The 24,023-nt window shown below is 38.6% G+C and overlaps 1 protein-coding gene across 3 annotated transcripts in view; it reads right to left on the reverse strand.

The window, feature by feature from the left end:
* ATP8A2 (ATPase phospholipid transporting 8A2) overlaps positions 1–24,023 on the reverse strand; it is a 651,431-nt gene that overhangs the window by 497,172 nt on the left and 130,236 nt on the right. For all 3 annotated transcript variants that reach the window (XM_055146569.1, XM_004604655.2, XM_055146669.1), the window contains exons 3-6: positions 2,307–2,406; positions 1,810–1,908; positions 814–859; positions 365–405 (exon numbers count right to left, since the gene is read on the reverse strand). In XM_055146569.1, coding sequence (XP_055002544.1) covers positions 365–405; positions 814–859; positions 1,810–1,908; positions 2,307–2,406 — 286 coding nt within the window. The remainder of the gene's footprint in view (positions 1–364; positions 406–813; positions 860–1,809; positions 1,909–2,306; positions 2,407–24,023) is intronic.

Consider the following 24,023-nt stretch of genomic DNA (forward strand, 5'->3'; position numbering starts at 1 on the left):
ACTCTCCAAAACTGCTTAACTGAGAAAATTAAATGTGAATTAATAGAACCACAGAAGACCAGGTAATGTGTTTCTGGCAAATTAGTGAGAAATTAGAAAATGTTTGGGGATTTCAGAAATACCCAGCAAGAGCAACAAATGTCACCACTATGAAGAGACATAGTGAGCACCTTCTTAAAGATGAAGAACAGAAAAGCAAACACCATTCCTAAGTAAACCTTGTGGGGAAATGTCACAATGTTAAAACCCACAGGAAATGGAGATGATCTAAGTTTTAACACAAATTTTATACTGCAATCAATATTAGCAATCAGTTTCAAGTCTACAAACCAATATTTTGTTTTATCCTTAAATTAGTTTTTACCTCTTTCCACATAATGGTCTGCCACATACCATTTCTTAACACTGAAAAAAGCAGGAAAAAAATGCATTGGTTAATATTACTAATAAATGAAATAAAATCAATTTCCAATAACAGTTCCTTTGAAAATTCCAGAAAGCAGTGCCAGGAAAAGTAGAGAGAGATAAGAAAATATTATTCTGAAGAATATGCATGCTTGAATTTTTATGATTATAAAATATGTCTAACCCTCAAAAATTATAAACTTCTCTAAAATTTTGAAATACAGAAATTCAAATCATAATAGCCATAGTTCATATTTTGTTGAATTTGTCTTTTTGCTATTTCTTTGAGCTATTTTATAGATTACTTCCTCCCATTAACTCAAACCATTAGCTACTTATTATAATTCCTTAATACAGGCCTTATTCATAAGTTTTATAGTAGAAAAATGATTCATCTTGGTTTCTTACCTATTGTTTTCTTTTTATTAACTCCATTGTCTGCCTTATGTCGCTTCTGTTGCAGGAAGGAAAATAGCTGTTAGATTCAAAAGTTCCTACTGAATAACTTATAATAGTTATAATAAAAGTGAGGGAAAAGGAGAAATGGAAGTGAGAAAACTGTCAACAACGTGATTATTGCAAAATTCCATTCAATAGTCTGGTCAGTGTTACTTACTACATTTAACAGACTAACACAATAAGTATAGATACAGTCTACCCCAACTTAGTATTTGATTCTAATAACTAGTACTTTGAGGCATAAAACTTTTCACTCTTCCTATTTTCAATCAAACCAAAAGAATTATTTCATATCATAAATCCAATAACAAGCAACTGAGTTTTTATTGGCAATAAATTGGTGGGGGAGGCAAAGTAACATATCACAATCATTAACCTACGTTAAGGTTATGTGTGAAATAAGCTTGTTGGTGTGTGATGAAACATACAGAAACTGAGGGATAAGGAAGGAGAGAAGGGAAAATGAAAGAGGGAGAGAAGGAAATTGATAAAGAGAGTAGAGATGAAGAGAAGCCTAGAGAGTAAAAGTGTAGAAGAAAAAATGTGAATATGGCCGTACCCAATGTTACTGAAGATAGAGTTAAAGAGGTATAAGGTGAATGTCCATCATTCCAAGATACAGTATAATATTCCATTTTCTACTCAAAGTGCAAGCACCAAAAGAGAATGTAAGGGACATCAGTGACTGGGAGAGAAAAAAAGAACTCAAAGTTGAGTCCAGAGACCTAATAGTAGAAAACACAGTTGGAATTATTTCTGTGTCACTGGCTAGAAATTTAAGATACTGTTTATACATGCTCCCTTCCCCAAAATAACATCATGAATCTTGAGAGACCAATTAAGCCACAGAACAATATTTTGTGTTAAGCAAGAAACCCAAAGCAAGAAATTAAATTTTAAGATGTCTTCAAATGCATTTTTTAATGTATAAAAACAAAACCTTACATAATCTTCTATAATCTCTTTGATGCCAGCAATTGTTAAAATAATGATCAATGGCACCAGGGTAGTATATCTTCCTGTTGGAGATACATCTGGAATTTGCTGCAAGAAAACAAGAGAAGTTGGCAAATTAACTTCCTCCTTTCAAAAAAGAAAATATAGTACATTGTACTTACTCTTTGCAGTTCAATAACATCTCTGGTGCACCAGAACAATAATTCTATTTTAAAAATACTAATGCTTTCTGTAGTTTTAATTTTTAGCCAACATTTTATGTGTTTAGAACAAAAACAGACAAAATTAATGCCCTTGAGCCATTTTTCAAGGCCGCTTTTAATAACAAGGTTATCCTTAATACCCAAATAAGTCTGTTTGCTCAAACAATAACTGACTAGAGAAGGCAAACTTTATTAAATTTTTTTCAGTCCAGTGACTTTTCTAGAAAATTTTCATTTTGCGGGTAATTAAGAATTATAATCTTAAATTTAAGGAAAAATTACCTGTAATAAGGCAATGAATAGGAAGAAGGCATTCGCAGCTCTTCTAATCTGCTCATACAAGAACCGAGGTAGAAATGTCAACACACTGTACTTGGCTGTACTGTAGATAGGAAGAAAAGTAATACTATCAGTTCTGGATGTGAGGCTGAAAAAACAAGGAAACAAAATCTTTCCAAACTTTATCATTGATTTCATAAAGAAGAAAGAAGCCCTATAGTGCTGGTAGAAATGTAAATAGGCACAGCTTGTGGAAAGCAATACGGATAGGCCTCCAAATATTGAAAACGAGAAATTCCACATGATTTAGGTATCCAATTCCTGGGTAATGACCAGAAGACTACAAAAGCATTCACTTGAAGAGACAGATGTACCTCCTCCGTGTTCACAGCAGTAAGACTCACAATAGCCAAGACTTAGAGACTACCCAAGTGCCTAGGAATAGACGATTTGGTAAAGAGTGGCTTTGAACACTGAAAACAAGAATCTAAGCTGCAGCCACCACAGAATTTTGAAAATGTCTGTCAGGATGACAGGTGAGAGGGGAGGGTTTGGGGGTTGGAGTATGGGGACACTGGTGGAGGGAAGTTGTCACTGGTCATGGTATTGGTGTTGAAATATTATATGCTAAAATTCAACTATCAATAACTTTGTTAGTTATTTAGTTATTTAATTAGGTTTTTTAAAAAATAGTAGTTGCAGTACATATGTACAACAGAGCAGAATGGCTATAATATTTTTAAATGATACATGACCAGGGATGCAGCTCAGTATAGACCTTAAGCTTACCTCATGTATGAGGCCAATGGGTTCAATTCCTGGCCATACACTCCCAAGGAAAAGGTGAAATTCTGCCATTTGTAAAACATTAATAAACTAAGGATGTATTGTGCTTAATGTAATTAGCAAGACAGAGAGAGAGGAATAACGTATTTCATTCATATAGAGTAAAGAAACAGATGAATGATGAAATGAAACAGAAATAAACTGAATTATAACACCAGATTTTAAAATCACCAGGTTTCCAAAAAATGAGAAGGTAGAAAGGGCTACAGGCAACAATTTTATGGTGAAGAACCATATTGACCTATTAATTGTGAACTTAATGTAACAGATATAGAAGTTAATTTTTAATTATGTGCACCCACACTGTATTATGTATATTACAAAATTATGATAGTAAGAATAAGTTTAACTTTGAACAAGAAAATTGTGGAGAAATTTGCCCACTTTCCAGAGATTATGTGCTACTGAAAACAGTAAGTATAAAAGATGTTTGTGAAAGAAAGATACTATTTCCGCAGATCACAAAAGAGAAGGGATACACATTTCAAACACAGGAATTCTGATATAAAGAGGAAGATTGAAGAATTAGTTGGGAAACTCACACGAAAAAGGTAGAGTTATGATCCTATGATTTTTGATACATAAAATCTTATTACAAAGCTACCAATTCAATGCAGAACCCATTTCTGTAAATCTTGGATAGCAAGTGTTCAGCGTGTCCTCTGAGATACACACCAGATATGGTCAACCACACTAGAATGAACCCCATCCTTCAGAATATTCTTTATTTAGCCATCTGTGCTTACACCTTCCTTGGGCCTAGGATATCCTCTTCCTTTCATATTATCCATAACAAAAATGTCCTTTCCCTCTGACTCTCCCCATCCAATATTATATCTTCCATTAGGTTTCATCAGCTTCACAAGTCTTCTTCCTCCAAGACTACAGTATGAAATTTACGCAGATATTATGCAGACTTTGCTTTACCTGGTATTTTTATATATGTTCCCCAAATTAGATTGTGGGGACAATAAAACTGTTTACTTCAATTCTGTAACTTATTAGCACATAACAATCAGTGGACAAAGGAATGAGAAAAAGGTATAAATTGAGAAAGGAAAATAAGTCAAGCTCTATTTGTGGATGACATGATACTGTACTTAGAAAGCCCTATAGACTCTACAATAAAAGCTTCTAGAAACAATAGAATTGTATAGTAAAATGGCAAAATCAACATACAATAAATCTATGAGTATGCAAGAAAAATGTAAAAACTGTCCCATTCACAAATCAGAAAATTAAGTACCGAAAGATGAAAGATCTATACAAAGAAAACTACAAAACACTACTAAAAGAATATGAAACACTAATAAAAGCACTTCAAAAGATGCAGTGACCAAAGAACAAAGACATCCTACAGAGTGGGAAAGGATATTTACCTAATATCCATCCGATAAGGGGTTGATATCAAGGATATACAAGGCACTAGTTGAACTCCACAAGAAGAAAACTGCCGACCCAATCAAACAATGGAGTGATGAAATGAACAGAAACTTCCCCAAAGAAGAAATCTGAATGGCTGAGAGGCACATGAGAAAATGCTCGATATAACTAATCATCAGGGAGATACAGATCAAAACAACAATGAGATACCATCTCACACAACAGAGACTGGCCCACATCCAAAAAAACAAAAGCGACTGGTGTTGGCACAGATGTGGAGAGAAAGGGACTCTTCTTCACTGCTAATGGGAATGCCGACTTGTTCAGCCCTTTTGAAAAACTATATGGATGATTCTCAAAAAATTAGAAATTGAGCTCTCATTTGACCCAGCAATACCACCCCTTGGAATATACCCCAGAAAGGCAGAAAGGTAGAGTAGAAATGACATTTGCATTTCTATGTTCATTGCAGCACGGTTTACAATAGCCACCATCTGGAAAAAACTGGAGTGTCCAAAAATAGATGACTGGTTAAAGAAACTTTGGTACATCTACACAATGGAATACTATGCAGCTGTTAGAAAACATGAAGTCATGAAATTTGCATATAAGTGAATCAACATGGAAAGTATCATGTTGAGTGAAATGAGTCAGAAAGAAAGAGACAGACATAGAAAGATTGCACTCATACGTGGAATATAAAGTAGCAGAGAGGTACGAGCTAGCAATGATGCAACTTCTGGCAGAAATTCCTCTGGACTTAGGTACTAAAATACTAAAATACAGAAATCCAGAACCTCACGGCTGCTATTGTGGCCACACGACCTCATATCTCCTCATTCTCAGCAATGGAAAACAAATTATCAAATGCTTCCTTTGCAGCAGGTTGACTCTGGGGTGGGGGGAAAACTCCAAACAATAATAGTTTTTTGTTTTGAATGTAATCAAAATAAAGAGAAAGTAAAGTGAAATTTATCAGCTACACAGGCGGGGTGGGGGACTAGGGGATCTGGGGGGGAGGGGCGGAGGTTTACTGTGGTCTTGGTGGTGGAATATGTGTACTGGTGAAGGGAGGAGTGTTTGAGCATTATGTAACTGAGACTTAAGCCTGAAAGCTTTGTAACTTTACACATGGTGATTCAATAAAAAAAAATAAAAATTTTTAAAAAATTAAAAAAAGAGTACACAAAAAATTGAAACACATCCCCTGCTCATGGATTAGGAAGCTTAGCATTGTCAAAATAGCAATACACCCCAAAGCAATAGACAGATTCAGTGCATATCCCATAATGATATCCGTAATGACATTGTTAAAGAATGGATTATCATGAACAGCCTTGTAATGCTCTATCACATGGTGAGAATAATCTTGCCCTGCACTAATAGTCAAAACAATCCTAGGAAAAAAAAGACTCCCCAACTTCAAAATGTACTACAAAGTTGCAGTAATTGAAACAGCATGGTAATGTTTGCCAGATCAATAGGATAAAACTGAAATCCAGAGACAGATCCTCAAGTATATGAACAATTATAAAACAAGTAAAGACTATGAAATGGATCAAGGAAAAACTGGTCAGATGCATGCAAAACAGAAAGAATGAAAGAAAGAAAGAAAGAAAGAAAGAAAGAAAGAAAGAAAGAAAGAAAGGAAGGAAGGAAGGAAGGAAGGAAGGAAGGAAGGAAGGAAGGAAGGAAGGAAGGAAGGAAGGAAGGAAGGAAGGAAGGAAGGAAGGAAGAAAGAGAGAAAGAAAGAAAAAGAGAAAGAAAGAAAGAGGAAAGAACTCAGATTTCTTTCTAACAGCATACATAAAACTCAAATCAAAACAATTAGAGTTTACTCTTACTTGATATCAAATCTTATTCCATAAGTTTCATCGAGGAAAACACAGGTAGAACTCTCCATGACACTGAAGTTAGAGGCACTTTTTAAGGAATTAATGCCATTGACTAAGCAAACAGAAGTGAAAATAAACATATGGAGCTAATTAAATTAAGAAGCCCATGTAACATATTTAGCAATGGATTTCTGGGTCACACCCAACTCTGCTCAGGACTTACTAATGGCTCTGCACTCAGGGATCACTCCTAGTGGTGCTCAGGGGACCATTTGGGATGCTGGAGATAGAATCCCAGTTGGATGCATGCAAGGAAATGCCCTACCTATGCTAAATTATCCCTCTAGCCCAGAATCAGCAACAGAGACAGCCGGAAATTATCTATGTTGTGATTCTTTACATCACTTTACTATGCATCATATGGAATGTTTTGGCCTATTCTTATGACAGCCAGTGAGAAAAAATGGACTGTGTTCTAGTCTTCTTATCAACATACCTCCATAGGCAACTTCATAAGTCAGAGACTACCTCTATCTAATTTCTATTAAATAGCATAAGTTCCCTGTTTCTTTTGTATTTCTAAATTTCTATTTTTTAACTCAATCCATTATTCAATAAATAACTTTGGGCACGAAGCAATTTATTTCACATAGCAATGTGGACTGAGAAGAAGATAAGAGAGAAAATAACATTCTGAGCACACAGTATACCACGGGGCAAATCTCCCATGCGGATCATTCTTTGATAAACAGTTCCAAATGCAAGACATTGGATGCTTTTAGCTACTTTCGATGGGCACTACTAAAGAGTAGGTTTAATTCCATTGCTTTATAAGTATCACTTTAAACTTTATGATATAAAATCAAATGGAGATGAGCCCTGACTCTTACTCAATTTTGCACCTCAAAGCTCAAAGGGTTATTTTCAGTGAGCTTTTCCATCTTCAGTGAGAACAATAAATTTTTACTATAAAGCAATCTGAACCTACAGACAAACATGTAGAAGAGGAGTCAGAATTCAGCCCTGAATTGACTATGGTCCCCAAAGAAATGGAAAGCAGATAAAAGCCTATTGCATTGAATTACCCCTTGGCCTTTCACTCAGAGTTCACTATATTCTCTCCAAACACAGAATAAATCACCAAAAAGAAAGTCTGAGACTGTGCTACAGCTGCCTGCTGTAGACCACACACTGCACTCTGATCAGAAGTGCCTGCATTGACTCTGCTTGGAACTTCCATGTTCTAAGTCAAGAGAACAGTCATGTTGACTACTCAGAAGGGTCACTTCGAGAGATGACAGTCCAGAGTCTCTGACAGTGAAGCCTATCTAACGGGACCCTAGACTCAAGTGGATGAGTGGGAGATGAGGAGCACTCATTGTTCTAGAGTACAATGCACAAAAGTGTCCATTATGTCTGTCTGTGGAGCAAAGGCCATCAACCCTTCATGTTGCAAGAGCTTCCATTGCTTACAGATATAAAACACCATGTGAGGAGCCATGTCCTTTGAGCTTGATGAGTTTCTTGTGTGATTGTCAAACTGCATCCAATACTTTCTCAATGGAAGGTTTGTTGTCAGGCATTGGACAGCTTCACTGTTTGCATAATTAAGGGGGAAAAGGTGGATGCACAGATGAGTTAGCTCAATGGGCTGGAGCACAGGCTTTGCCTGTGGGAGTGCTAGGCTGCATCTCAAGCACTGTAGTTCCCCCACACTGGCCAAGCACGGAGCTGGGAGTAGCTCCTGAGCAGCAGGGTGTGGCCCAAAATCTCTTTGCTGCCAAAATTTTACAGCTCAATTTTTTGTAAAGTGAACAGACCCATGTCATTGATGACTAGAAATTTAAGAAACATAAGAACCTAAGTCATTAAAGGGTAGGACTCCAATCACAATAAATTCTAATAGCTAAAGGGTTCCAGGGTTCTGATTCCCAACTCACACATGCTTTTGTCATTCCCTCTCACTCAAACTCCTTTAAAGTTGTAGGAGGGAATGTACACATATACAGTCATGTTTTTAAAAATTTAAAGAGAAACTAGGGAGGGAATCTTCAGCAATGGAATGTTTTCCCCTAAAATAGAATTCTTCATGTTTTGGTGTAAGAGAGATGTGGATGTGCACCTAGAAAGCACTGAGGTTGAATAAAAACAAAACAAAAGACCTGCAGATGTGACCATCACCTAAGGGAGGACCCTGGCTCTGGACAGGAAGAATAGGCTCTTATGTCAGAAACTGTCCTAATAGGCTAAAAGGAGCTATTTGTAAGAGAGTGATGCTATTTTAGGAAGAGGTCTCTGTATTATCAGCATTCACCAGTAAAACAAACAATAGAACGTATAGGTAAAGAAAAAAGGAATTTGCTAGAAACAGCTCACAGGATTCCCTCTCTGGCAAGTCCCAGGATCTTCAGACAGCAAATCAGAGGCCAGGATGTCTCAGGTATAATTCCAGTCCAAAGACAAGAACAAGATGGTGCCCCAAACCAAAGGCTGAGAGAATGGAGGCAGTCCAGCTAACTCAGCCCCTTGTTCCATACAGATCTTCAGCTGAGGAACTGTAGCACTGTAGCACTGTCGTCCTGTTGTTCATTGATTTGCTCAAGCGGGCACCAGTAACGTCTCCATTGTGAGACTTCTTGTTACTGATTTTGGCATATTGAATACACCATGGGTAGCTTGCCAGGCTCTGCCGTGTGGGCAGGATACTCTTGTTAGCTTGCTCTCCGAGAGGAATGGAGGAATAGAGCCTGGGTCGCAAATGCCCTACCCACTGTACTATTGCTCCAGTTGGGGAACTAATCCCAAAGAATGGTGAGGAAGGCAATATGCTTTGTGCATTCCATGATGCAGATGGTAAATGCCCTAATGGTCCCAGAAACATGCATAGTGACATTTAGTTAGATATCTGTGAGACTCTGGGACCCTGAGAAATTGGCACATAAAATTAACCATCACATTCATTCACTGGGTAGGGTCACAGCAGAAGCAGACTTACTGTGAAAGGGGATCTGTGGAAACACCAGTGACAGAACGGCACCAGGGCCTGGTTTCAAAGTACAGGGAACACCGAGAATTTCCACTGAGGGGTTAAGTCAAAGTTAAGAGTCTGAAGAAAGTATAAGGGACTGTCGGTCCATGTACATTTAGTTCTTTCCAGGAATGAACATCTATAAGGAGCTATTTCCTTAGAATATGAAATGAAGCTAAAGATGACACATTTTATATTACCCCACATTACAAAATCTAGTATCTGCTCACAGCAGCTATTAACCCATTGGGTCACTTCCTTTTGCCAGTGAGAAGTGGACCTGGGATCATGAGTAACTGGGCGGTAAATTCTAATCTGCCCTCTAAGCCTCTAGCACGAAACAAAGATCAGAGCAGAATGGCACTCAGGGTGTAAGACTTCTACACAGCCATTCTCTGGGCTTTGGCACTGAACTCAGTACACAGGGTAAAGGAGAGTGAAGCTCCTCCCCCTGAAATCAAACACACTTTATTCTTAAGAATATTCATTCTTATGAAGTTCATGTGCTTCCTTTAATCCTATGCCAAACTCTTAGAACATTCTCTATTCTCTTCTCATCAAACCATGTCCTTCTCTTCTTCTGAACCAGATGCCCAAGGGCGTCTCTAGCACACTCATCCCTGCCCATGTCTAGCCCATGTCTCTGACCCATCCATTCCTCTCAAAAGTCTTGTCACTGAGAGACAAATGAGTGGAAGCAATTTTTCCTCCTCTTATATACTCAATTCAAAATTGGCATCATGACACGTTTAATGTCCTAGTCACCCTGTACAGGTGGAGAGTTTGAGACACAATTTGATGGACAGGATAGTGCCCTCTGCTGGTCATATTTCTACTCTGCAAATCTTGCTTGGAGCAGCTGAAGATCTGACCCTACTGATCTAGGCAGATTTTCTAACACAAATCCCAGGACAAGCAATGTTTAGAGATGGACTTTAACACTCTACTTCACTTTGATAACCAACCCTGTATATGCACTTGTGGTTAATTAATCTAAAAACACAAGGTGTTGCAGTTCACCTCTAACCAATCCTAAAATACTTTTCACAGTTTCACTTAATTTACACGTTTGAAGAAAAATATACATATGCAAATACTAGCAAGAAGTAAAGATAGAATGACAAATAAATTTCATACAATATATACACACTATATAAACCCTGCTTTAAAAAAATTACCAAATTACAAAAAAATATGGGGTATAAAAGTGAACACCCATAATGAGAAAAATATCAAAGCATAATATAAATTCATGAGAGCCAAAAAAGAATCACATCGGATAATAGAGCATTTTTATTAACTATCTGGTATCCTAAAATGCCTCCCCCTTATTTTTTGTTTCATCTACTTAAGTCACATTTTACATGACAATTCTGTAATCATTTTCAGATAAAGAATAAAAAGCCAGTTCATTCTTTCCTCTGGATGCTTTTCACCGATCTACTGATAAGCTTTTCAGCTTCACATTTCATGAATTATAGAATCATATAAATTTGTATGACTAATGTCAAATTCATAAAATATTTCTGACAAATTTCTTTTATAATGAGACAAAATCTAGAAAATTTTCTTGCAAACTATTGGTCCAATGCATGTAAAGCATTGCTTTTCCAATAACTCACAGGCAATATGCATGATCACACGGGAAATCTGACATTTCTAATCCTACACTGTCACATCAAAACCCAGGTGAGGCAGTGGGAGCAGAAGCATTTCTGATACTCCTATGTGGAACAATAATAACTGATTCACAAAAGTGATGGTACACCTCATAAATATGTATCTAAACATAAGTAAAATATTTCCAGTTTTCCTTCATCCAGATCCCTAAAAGGCATTTCAGTGCCATTTACCAGGAAGGCTGTATGGGAAGGGGAAAGACTGATTGAAAACAGTCTTACCCAATCAGGGTTCAATCCCATTTCACAAATTATACAATAATCACTCGCCATATAAACATAATGCAAACAAACTTAAAGCTTGGTTTCAAGTCAGTCCACCTTTATAGGTTTACACACAACCATTGCAAACAAATGAGGGACTTAGACTTGGTTACTGTATCAATAACAAGTTGTATCCCTCCCAAATTTTCTCCAGAGGTAACCTGACACAGATAAGCATACATAGTCACACATACGAGGAGAGTCGCCAACATTTTACAAAAGTGTATGAAATTGTTTTTTTGGTTTTTTTTTTTTTTTTGCTTTTTGGGTCATACCTGGTGATGCACAGGGGTTACTCCTGGCTCTGCACTCAGGAATCACCCCTGGCGGTGCTCATGGAACCATATGGGATGCTGGGAATCGAATCCGGGTCAGCCGCGTGCAAGGCAAACGCCCTACCCGCTGTGCTATTGCTCCAGCCCCGAAATTTTTTATTTTTTACTTTTCTCTCAACACTACAAAATCCCTGAAAGTCAATGGTACAGTTCTAATTCATTCTCTTTAATAAAATACTCCACATTTTATTCAGTTATCCTTCTATGAGGGGTATTGCTTTATTGCAAGGATTTTATACTACAAAGGATGTCATAAAGATCATCAATGTCCATATGTATCAATGCTGATGAGTTTTAGTTCTGTGAGCTAGAAAACCTTAGTAACTAATGTCCACACTTCATTTTGCTCCCTAAGTTTCCTCTAATGTGTTCTTCTCTTCCAAGAAGATCATAAATTCTTAATTTTGATAGATGGCAGATTACTTCCCAAATGCATTTAAAAATTCATATTTCTACCAGCAATAAGTGGAGTTTTCTGCATTTGTATAGCTCTGCCAAAAATAGGTATTAATAATCTTTACAGAACTCAGCCCTATCTATGCAATAATGTCACTATATTAGCTAAATTTTCTTGATAGTAACAATACTGAGCATATTTTCATATACTTGTGGTCATTATGAGCTCTGTTTCTCATTCACTTTGACTATTTTCCTATTGGTTTGCTGAACTTTTCATTATCCATGTCTATGGAGCTTTAGTTCTGCTTAACTGCAAAATCTAATATCAAAAGGTTTTTCAACTTTGTAAATCACAGTTCTTTAATAAAAATAAATATTTTTTTTGCTTTTGGGGTCACACCCAGCGATGCTCAGGGTCACTCCTGACTCTGCACTCAGGAATTACCCTTGGCTCTGCTCAGGGGACCATATGGCATGCTGGGAATCAAACCTAGGTCGGCCGCATGCAAGGCAAACACCCTATCTGCTGTGCTATCACTCCAGCCCCCAAAATAAATAATTTTTAAAACGACTTTTTAAAGCATCACTTCCCAACTGAGGGCCACCTGGTCCCTTTGGAGCCCCAGGATATTCCAAGGAGGCCATGGGTGAAAAATTATATAAATGAGAGCCATGGCATCAGATCCAGGTTCATCCAGTAGGACGGGGCAAGCAAAAGAACAGGAAGGAAACACAGCTGGAAGGGGGCCACGATCAGAAAAAGGTTGAGAAACATTTTTCTGGATGTGTCATTTGTATATTGAGCTTTTAAATACCTTTGACATGGAAAGAAGCATTTGGTCGTGAAAATGTCATCTCAAAATTCAGAGCACCTTGGTTTATTATTAAGAAATACTTGCATAACAGGGGCCAGGAAGACTGCCACAAGCTTGCCACAAGTGTGGGGGGGGGGAGGTTGCAGAGAGGAGGGTAACAGAGGGGATGGTGTAGGGCAGTTAGGATAAGAAGGGATCAGTATGACCATAATAATTGGAAATGATCACTTTGGACAGGAACTGAGTGTTGGAAGTAAGTAAGGAGATATACCTGATAACCTTCAGTATTTGTATTGCAGACCATAATACCCCAAGGAGTGAGGGAGATAGGAAGAGGGAGAGAAGAAGAGGAAGAGAAGAAGGAGAGGAAGGGGGAGAGAGAGAAGAAAAGTGCCTGCCATAGAGCATAGAGGTGTGTGAGGGTGGGGAGGTAGGAGAGAAACTGAAACTGGGGACATCGGTGATAGAAAATAGACAGTGGTGAAGGGACAGATGTTGAAACATTAGACCCAATCATGAACAACTTTGTAACTGTATATCTCACTATGATTCGATTTTTAAAAAATAATTTTTCAAAAAAGAAGAGAGATACAGAGAAAGAAGAGAAAAAATATAGAAATGCTTCCACATTCTTCTAGTATCTATATGACTTCATAAATTTTTTTAATGTCAGCTTTTAATTTCTGCAACCAAAAGATATATTTTTTACTTTGACATAGGATAAGGCCTAATTCTGTCTTTATCCTGACAAACATGTTATCTAACAAATGTTATAAGCCTAATTATCTATTACATCTAAGTGAAATACATCCTTCTAATATACAGGTACACATTTATTTACCTGGATACATTTGTCAATTTCTGTGTCAATAGCATATTGATTACAGTAGCTTTATGTATGTTCTGATCTTGGGATAAGGTAATGCTTCACTCAGTATTATTATTTTAATGGATACACACACACACAAACATATATATATATATATTTCTAATACCACAAATAAAAAGAAATGCCAAAGAACTGTAGCACTGCACCATTGTCCCATTGTTCATCGATTTGCTCGAGTGGGCACCAATAACGTCTTCATTGTGAGACTTGTTAACTGTTTTTGGCATATAGAATACTCCACAGGTAGCTTGCCAGGCTCTGCTGTGTGGGCAGGATACTCTCATTAGCTTGCCGGGCTCTCTGAGAGGGACGGAGGAATCTAACCCAGGTCAACTTCATACAAGGCAAACACCCTACCCACTGTGCTATCGCTCCAGTCCAAAGAAACCCATTATTTTCCATATGTATTTGAAAAACAGTTGTTGTATCTTTGGGCATGCTCACTTAATAAAATAACGCAAAGCATGGTTTCATCCTAACCAATTTTAAAGATTTTAAGTCAACCAATACAAGCTTTCTGCTAAATACACTATTTAAAAAAGAAATTTTAAAAAATTATTTAACTTATTTTAGGAATGTACACATAAAGTACATTTTTATTTTTTGCATTATGATTAATTCTAATTATTAGTACTTCTCTGATAAAATACATTTTGGGGAATGGAACATATTATAAAGTAGTAGCAAAATGGCCACACAAGAATAGTGTTTTAGGGGCCAGAAAAATAGTATAGCAGGTAGGGAGTTTCTTTTGTACAACTGCTGAACTGGGTTCAATCTTCAGCATCCTATATGATTCCCTGGACCATCCAGGAATGATTCCTGAGTGCAGAACCTGGATATGTCTCATCCAAAAATGGTAGTGTTTTATTAAAACAAAAAAGACATTAAACCAAGACATATCCACAGTATCTGTACAATATTTCTCCATTTTATAGACTTTCACTTAGAAAAGCAACTAAATGCCATTAATATGAAAAAAATTACTAAAAGCCAATAATAATGGCACTGAAAAAAATTAAAAGTCAAACCTGAATGCATGTGGAAGGAATTCTCAGACAAGTAAGAGTTAGGTTAGAATTAAGTTCTTAATCAGAAATTGAATTCTTCTTCTTAAAAACTTACTCACTGGAGGTTATTTTCATTCCAGAGGCAAATAAATGACCCACAGCTGATGTAGCAGCCCCACAAATGATAGTATCTTAGATGTCTTCTCTTTGTCCATCATTTTCTTTGTCACACATTATTGTCACAAGTAGCTGGTCCACACAGGAAGAAGGAAACAAGGAAATGGAGTTTCTCCTGAAAACCCTATGCTCATGTCTTTTTAGCCATTTCTGTCATCTCTCAGCATTTCTAGTGCAAAGTATTTCTAACTGAACATAACTGGAACAAAAGTAGGATGTAGGAGTTGTCATAGTACCTCTTTCTGGGGTAAGCAAATATCTGAGCCATTTCACTGTCTCCAGGGTTTCCTAGGTCAGCTTTATGGCCCCAATCCATACCCCTAGGAGAGTCAACCAGGATAGAAGTATGGAGTTGGGCTAAAACTATTTGTACACTGGTTCAATTAAGAAAGCAAAAAAATACTACAGAGATGAATATAAATCTGTAAGTTCCCTTTAAATGAGCACGAAACTAGAAAATAACTGATGTTCAGAGATGAGGGCAAGTAATTCTCTGGATCTTATAATTAAGTAGCATTTATGATGAATACAAAAATTAGAGTTTAAGCAAACTGAAAACTAATTGCCCATTATATTGAGAAGCAAGCAAGCATGAGCTAGATCTAATTTCCTCTGACTCATGAAAGAAAACATCCAGCCAGGGATGGATGTTAAATAGCTGGAATAATCTTTTACTGAAGTACCCTGACATTATTACGTCAAAGAAGTTTCAGAGGTGCAACAGTACAAATCGACACTTACTACATACCAAAAGTCTAATTCTATCTTTCGCCATTAACTGATCACTTTGCCCCAATCACTCATTACTTTGGTAACCAATATTTTGGCTCTGTAATCTATCTACAATGGATCTTCTGTTTGTTTTATTTGATTCATTTGTTTGGTTTCTCTATCCCTAATGAGTAGAATAATATGGAGCTGAATGTTTTCTGAGTGTTTTCAATGATCATAACTCTCCAGCTCTGTCCATGATGTTCCAAATAACAGAATTTCATCTTTTTCATACAGTTAACTACTATTCCATGGTGTGCTTATATCACATCTTTTCTTTTTAAATCTATTTATCTGTTGCTAGGCACTTGGGTTTTTTCAACTCTTGACTATTGCAAACAACTCTGCAATAAACCTGAGGGTACATACAGCTGTTCCATCAGTTTTTCTGTATTCTTTGAGTCAACACCCAGAAGTAGGATAACTGGATCATGTGGAATGTATTTTTGTAGTTGCAATTTTCTGAGTAGAAAACATCTTTCAAGTCTCCATTCTAGCACACAATTCTCTTTCTTCTCATAAGTTTAAAAGAATGTTTTTCTTACCCTTATATGCCCTAGGTCTTAGAAAAATGCTAATTTATAATTAGAGGACAGGAAATAACATATGCACAGAAGAATGCAAAAAATAGCAAGTGTGTGTATGATACAAGCAGTAGCAATTTAATGATAACAGATGACCTGATATGCATTGTGTAAAGCATTACGGTTTAGACATGAGCTGCAACAGCAGAAGCTGACTGGCAATGGGTATGAGAAGGAACTAGACAGGTAGGTAAAAGAATATTTAAGTTGAGAAACCCTAACTACAAGGGTAGAATATTTATATCATCTGTGTTTTTAAAAGATCTTGAGGTTAATAACAAAAGTTGGGGGGAGGGGTCATAGCAATACACAATGGATTCATATTGAGATTGCACAGCACAGGAATCAGAGAGCCAGTCTGGCACTTACACACAAGTTAAGGTTTGATTCCCAGCACCTGGACATCATGGGGTACAGCCCTGGAGGCTGCAGAGCACCATCGCATCCTTGAGCCCTCACACACAACCATCACCCACTCCGCCAAGAATCCAAGAACACCAAGAACAACAGGGAAGCACCAGCCTCCCTAAGCACCACTTAGAGATCTCTGCCACCAAAAAAAAATAAATAAATAACAAAAAAAAACACTTTATGATGGAAATCAAAGAAGTCAATAGGTCCAGAAAATGGAGTGATAATACAGAAGGTAGGGCATTTGCTTTGCATGTGGCCAATCTGGGTTTGATCCCTGGCACTGCATATGGTCCCCAAAGTATCACCAGGAGTAATTCCTGAGTGCAGAGCCAGGAATAGCCCCTGAGAACTTCCAAGTGTGGTCCAAAAACCAAAAGAAAAAAGAAAAAAAATCAATAGTCCATTTTGAGAAATTTGAGAAAAAATTAATCAAGGGAACTTACATGGTTTCAAGAAAGAAAAAAAAGAAAGACCTGGAAAAAAATAGAAAGAGCACATTTCAAAATGTTTCTTTAAAGAGATACAACCATTACTCAGTGATGAGAAAAGTCATAAAAAAAAAAACAAAAAAACTAGCTCATCTCCCACAGCTGCCACCATGTTGACGGCCCACCAGCCCTGCTCAATCGACTCCTGACTAAATCTCCCAGTCTATGCACGAAGCAGCTAAAATTCATGGAGACACTGGTCCCCAAGGCTGAAAACTCTGGGGCACCCTCAGGATGTGAGCGGGCTGAGTCCTGACCTTGGCGGCAACTCCCACCAGATCACTGCAGCCATGCCAATGGCTCCACTTCACTGCTTCACTAATACTCTCTGCAGAGACCAAACTGTAAACAGTTTAAGGTACCCCAGCGCCCTGGATGAGAACTCTGGGGTCTTCTCAAAATCGGAGTGGGTGGCCTCCCCCATGCCTGTACTTCTGGAAGCCCCAGCAGCCACGCCCACCTCTCACAGCCAAGGCCCTATCAACTCAACATGAAAAGAAGAGTGGATTTCTCAATAGTAAGCAATAACTGTCCACTCCTATTAGCAACATGATTCTAAAAACACAGACCAGATGTTCTCAGCTGTACATTGCCTCCTGCCTGTTGTTCTAAGCAAGAATTTTATAGTAAGGAGAACAACAGTTTGACTTAATATGCCCCACAAACAAGGGGCCAAAGATAATCCTAAGTGACACTTCTAACATCACCTGGTAACTCTAAACAGCATATTTTTTCAAGTTTAAGAAAAGAAAAAAATACCCCAAAAAAAGTTGCTTGTAATGAATAACCTCCTGTAACTACCCCTTTGGGCTGGCGCGATAGTACATTTGCCTTGCACACGGCCGACCCGGGTTCGATTCCTCCACCCCTCTCAGAGAGCCCGGCAAGCTACCGAGAGTATCTCACCTGCACGGCAGAGCCTGGCAAGCTACCTGTGGCATATTTGATATGCCAAAAACAGTAACAACGAGTCTCACGATGGAGACATTACTGGCACCCGCTCCAGCAAATTGATGAGCAATGGGATGACAGTGACACAGTGGTACAGTGAACTACCACTTTTAAAGAAATAAAACAGAGGTCAAGCGAAAAATTTGTAAAGGTTGTATATCTTTGACACCACATTTCTGAAAAACCATGTCAATTCTCAAAGAATTCTAGCATCATGATATCGAACCCCTTACATATACATAGTATTAATACTGGAAGCATTAACACCAATATCTGATTGGGAGGAAGAAGTATGAAACCCAATAAATACCACTGAATATCATCCAAAAAGAATGAGTAAGAGAAATATGATCATAAACTCCTATAAGGCCATACTATACTTTATTCACAATATAACTATCATGACTAATAGAAACAGGAATTAAGCTATAGAATAGTATTTTATTGTACCTTTTGACATTTTAATAATCACTAAAAAGGGATAGTCTCAAGAGCTTATTTGTAAACTGGAGAAATAATACAAGAGTTAAGGCACTTGTCTTTCACACAGTCATCTCAAGTTCAATTAAACTTGCAATGAAGCCTATAATACTCCATCCTGTGTGCATTTAACCCCAGGACTTCAGCTATCCAAATTCTGAAAGAATCACCACAAGAGAAAAGAACCAGTGTTTTCACTTAGTTTTCCAATGTCTTACTCCTTCCACAAGCAAATTCTATGTGGAAATGAATCCTGAGTTATAATGGATTCAGACTCAGATGTACCAGGCTAGCATCCACCCTGGTTAGCACACCCCCAAAAAAAATCCAATTTCCATAATCTTGAAAAATACTATCTCATGGTTCATTTGCTAACACCGTACCAACTATCCTCATCACCCTAACACGGTAAGGTTACATCCCTTCACCCAGGTCCCCAAAGGGCATTTCCAATGGATCAATCACCAATGTGACCTCAACCAATATCCAGCTCTGTAGAAGGAGCCCCTGAACAGGTCATGAAATGACCCAAAATAACTAATCCTAGATCTTGCTGGGGTAAATTATTAACACACACATACACACACACACACACACACACACACAATGAGGTTTCCGAATTCCTTTATCTCTGTTTCAACACTACAGCAGAAGCTGAGCCATCTGGCCGCTTACATCTCTCTAGTTCTAGTGCTCAGAAAGCTGCTTTCCTCCAGACAGAGCCTGGACACAGCCAGCCAGCCTGACTATGGCTCCATGCAGAACCCTCTGTAACAGTGCCCACCCTGCACAGCCCAGTCTGGGCAGCTCTCAGCAGCGAAAAGCCCAACCTAGACGTCCCATTCAACAAATCTCCTCCAAGTGGAATGGCAAAACAAAATCCATGACAGAACTACTGTAAATGCACACCATGTTCATCTGAAGGGACAGGATGACAACTGCAGCCACAAAAGCTTATGAAGCAAGATGCATGAAGAGAAAGTTGCACTGGCGCCCACAGGCCAGGAGGGGGTAGATTCGTCAACGATGTGGGAGAGCACCACCCCACTCTTCAGCAGTTACTATTGGCAATTACCAGTTCGCTCCTCCCCACTCATAAAGGAAGACAGACACATGATTGCAAAACCGCAGTCTGCCTAACTGCCAGATTCAAAATGACTTTGGCTGGGCTCTAGTCCCCTGTGGGAACAGATGACAATAACAAACACTCCTCCATGAAAGAGGGGACAGCAGGCAAGGCTTTGCATTCTGACAATGAATACAGTTTGTTAGTAACCTTACGGTGATATGACAATGAGGTCAAAGCCTGGGTTAACTATGTATCTTTGTTGCAGTATATTAGAAGCCCTCACCATCTTCCTAAATACCCCTGCATGCATCTCATGCAATGCCTGCTTTCAGATTATACACACACACATGTTTGAAAACAACCCATGAGTAATAATGGCATGTGGACACTTTTTAAAGTGATTTGCTTCTGAGAATAGAGTCCAGAAACAAATCCAGAGATGCTGGGTCTAAATATGCACTGCTAATAAATTCACAATGTCTCTGTCTGAGCTCCTAGGATTCCAGCTGAAAGGTTCCACCATTCTGCTGGCATACACATCTCTCTCTAATGTAATGGCTTAACTCAGCTTCCACTGAACAGTTGAAACATCCCTCCAGTACACCTGCCTGTGTTCTACACACACGTACATACACAGTGCCTGTTCCTGAACTCACCACATTCATTTCCTTCTTCACTTGCTCTCACCACATTCCTCCCAGGAACATTCTTGCTGATTTTACAAACCTTAAAACCCACCCCCACATACATACAGCCCAGGACACGAACCACACCACCTCAGATCTGGGATAATTATGCCCCTCCAAAACTGAATCCCATGCTATCCTCCTCCACTGCACATTGTTCCTGCATTTATGTTTTGTCTAAAATTAATTAAAGATGAGTCAAGGCTGCCAGTCAAGTATCAACTCGATGTTTTTATTTGTACTGATCGTGAAGGTGTGGCATCCCTGGCCACGGCATCTGTGGGCATCCCTGGCCACACTTCACTTCCTTCCAGTGAAGAGCATACATGTCCTATACCAAGCCGGCGACCTAAACCCCATGCCCTCACCCCACTCCTAAATGAGCCATCGCCTGCCTGCATGTCAGGCAACCAGTGCTTACTGGAATGACTCAAACTGTGCCCTCCGTGCAGGAACAACCAAGGTGGCACTGCCTGGCTGGTCTGTCCTCTGCTGCTAGGGGCCTGTTAGTACAAACTTGTTCCCCAAAATAGCATTTCTGGGGCCAGCGCAATAGTACAGCAGATAGGGTGCTTGCCTTGCATGGGACTGACCTGGGTCTGATCCCCAGCACCCCATATGGTCGCCCGAGAACTGCCAGGAGTAATTCTTGAGTGCACAGCCAGGAGGAACTCCTGAGTCCCCAGGCAAAAAAAAACAAAAACATACAGCACATGAGTCTGTATATCTGTAAGACACATGTATGTCTATGTGTCTTACCATATACTAGTTATGAAAATGTCAGGCACACTGTAAGACACAAAACTTCTATGACTTTTTTTTTTGCCTAATTTGCTAAGTAATATGGCATCATATACTTAGAGTAAAGGTCAGCCATGCCAAAAAAAAATATTGAAGCAAATCAGCACTAAGCAAATAGGAAGAAATGCACAAAGCATGAGATAAAAAATAAAAGTACCTGGAATAGATTTATATGCCTCATAAGAACCAATATATAGGGCTGTAGAGAGCTCAGCCAGTTGAGCACATGCTTTGCTACAGGAGGGCCAGGATTGGTACCACATGATCCCCAAGGGATTCCCCAAGCAGAGGTCTGGGAGCAGTTCCTGAGCATTGCTGGGTGTGGCCCAAACACACACATAAGGAATCAAAACATACACATTAAAAATTTAACGCCAGATTGGAGCAAAATTAGAGCAGGTAGGGTGTTAGACTTGCACACGACCAACCTGGGTTTGATTCCCGGTACCCCATATGGTCCCTGAGCACACCAGTAGTGACCCCTGAGTAAGTCCTGAGCTCTGCCTGGTAAGACCCAAAGGCCAAAAACAAAATAATATCATGTATTGGGCATCAACATTCTTGAATAAAGAATAAAATTAACTTTATTCAATTTTCTAAAATAGCCTGATAATTTCACAAAAACATTTGGAGCTGATCGAAGCTCACAGTGTGACACATTTTCTTTTCTACAAAACAACTTAAATTCCTTCTGAAAATCTAATCACGTTGGGGTTTTTAGTGAGATAACTGAGATAAAGCATATATACACGTCCTATGATGTTAAACCTGAATATTTCTATTACGCTTACACAAACGCTCTGTCATAACATGATTAAGTTCACTGGGTTCTCTAAGGGCTTGGATACCATGGTAATTTTTAATGAGTTAAGTGGCATCTAGTTTACACTATACTGCCTTTTCAAGTTCAGGGAAATAAGAACTTGAAAGAGTAAACTTCTGTTTACTCTTACCATCTCTCAAAGCAATACAGGATAAGGCAGTAGAACTTTGTTGAACTCTCTGATATGTTTTATAAGGATTTGCAAGAAACCTTGTTTGCTCTTCCTCACTATGATGCACATTCCTTGGTAAACCCTAGGACATTTGTTTTGGGGAAGTTCTGGTCCTCCTGCCCCAGACTATGGGGCTGTGTTCAGTAGCTCTGAAGAAGACAGTGATTCCTGATAACCATCACCCAGAGGACCTGAGAGGCAAACTCCTTAAAACTATCCTGGATAACATCTGACAAAAGGTTAATTTTCAAGACATATTGAAAGCTAATATATAATTTTATTCCCACTGGTAAATCTGAACAAGGAAAAAAATGAGGAAAAGATGAACAGAAATTTCCTCAAAGGAGACATGCAGATGACCAACTTATATTTAAAAGATGCTTTGCATCACTCATTACCAGAGAAACGTTAATCAAAACAACAATTAAATCATTGTTTCACACCAGTGAGACTGGTAACATCACAAAGAACAACAACCAGTGTTGGTATGGGTGTGAGGAAAAGGGGGTCTTCATTCACTGCTTATACAAACATCAACTGATCCAGAGACACTTCTCAAAAAAAAAAAAAAAAAAGACACCTAGGAGTTGAGTTCCAAAGTGACCCAGCAATTCCACACCTGGGCATCTACCTCAAGGGCCCAAAATCTCGATTCAGAAAACTAATACCATTGTGAGTCATGTTCAAGACTGCATTTTCCTTTGGGGATTGTTTTTGCTGTTTTATTGAAAAATACTAGCCTTTGCCCAGATGCCATTATATGTTGGACTCAATTCTATTAAGCCTCCCAAAAAAGCACAGCATGCAAAACAAACAAAGAAACTTGAAAGAATTATATTCAAACTGCAACAACCAAACTTCAAAATAATGCCTATCAAGGAGGCAAGCTGTATGGTGGGAGGGACACCAGGGGAAGGGAAGTTCACAGTGGTGGTGGGAAAGGTGTTGGAACACTCTATGCCAGAAACAATAGAGTTTCAGCAACAGCCAGGTGTGACCCCAAAACAAACCAAAAGATTCAAATATTTGCTTCAGCACAACTGCATGATAAAATGAAAATACCTGGAAAACTAACTTAATACTACCTAATATTATCCTATTAATTTGGCTAACAGTAATTAAGCAATTTTGAACAATCATCTTATTGCTCCTACATTGCAAACCCCATCCTGTTGAACTTGGATTTCCAGCATAGAAAAGGATGCTCACTGGGTCAAAAACAAACATCCCCTAAAGTGCACCATTTATGCATGTGGATTGCTTTTAGCTGAAGGTAACTAAGACTCAAGAACAAACTTTTGCCTTTCCTTTGACTTAAGGAATCTATGTGGAGAGAACCTTGCCTGGAATGAGAATCAGAAATAAATTTTCATGAGCTATCTGTGTGGCAGGGCAAAGATCTAATTCCCAAATATCTGCCCTCCTCTTCTCACCCAACAAGAAAATGTTGTTCTCCTGCCCTCAGCAGTCCCCAACCCTAGTCTTCATTTTAGCTCAGGAAAGCTAAATGCCTCAAATTGACCCTCTCATCTTTGAACCATGCGTATTCTGGAGGTTTACACACAGGAATCAAAGTTTGCTTCTCTTCTGTCAAGCTGTTGTATCCATTGAAACATCAGACCAATGGAAAGGAATATTCTATCTCTCCAACACTGACTGGCCCACACAGGACACTAGACATGTTTGTACATCATGTATGTATTCAAGTCTAGGACAAGAGAAAGGAGTGGGGATGGGGTACAGTGCCAAAAACAAATGAATGACAATTTTCTTTTTGGTTACTACTGAAGGTCCTCAGAACAAGTTGTCCCAGGAATGTCT

The sequence above is a fragment of the Sorex araneus genome, chromosome 1 (genome assembly GCF_027595985.1).
Source record: "Sorex araneus isolate mSorAra2 chromosome 1, mSorAra2.pri, whole genome shotgun sequence".
Classification (NCBI taxonomy): Eukaryota; Metazoa; Chordata; class Mammalia; order Eulipotyphla; family Soricidae; genus Sorex; species Sorex araneus.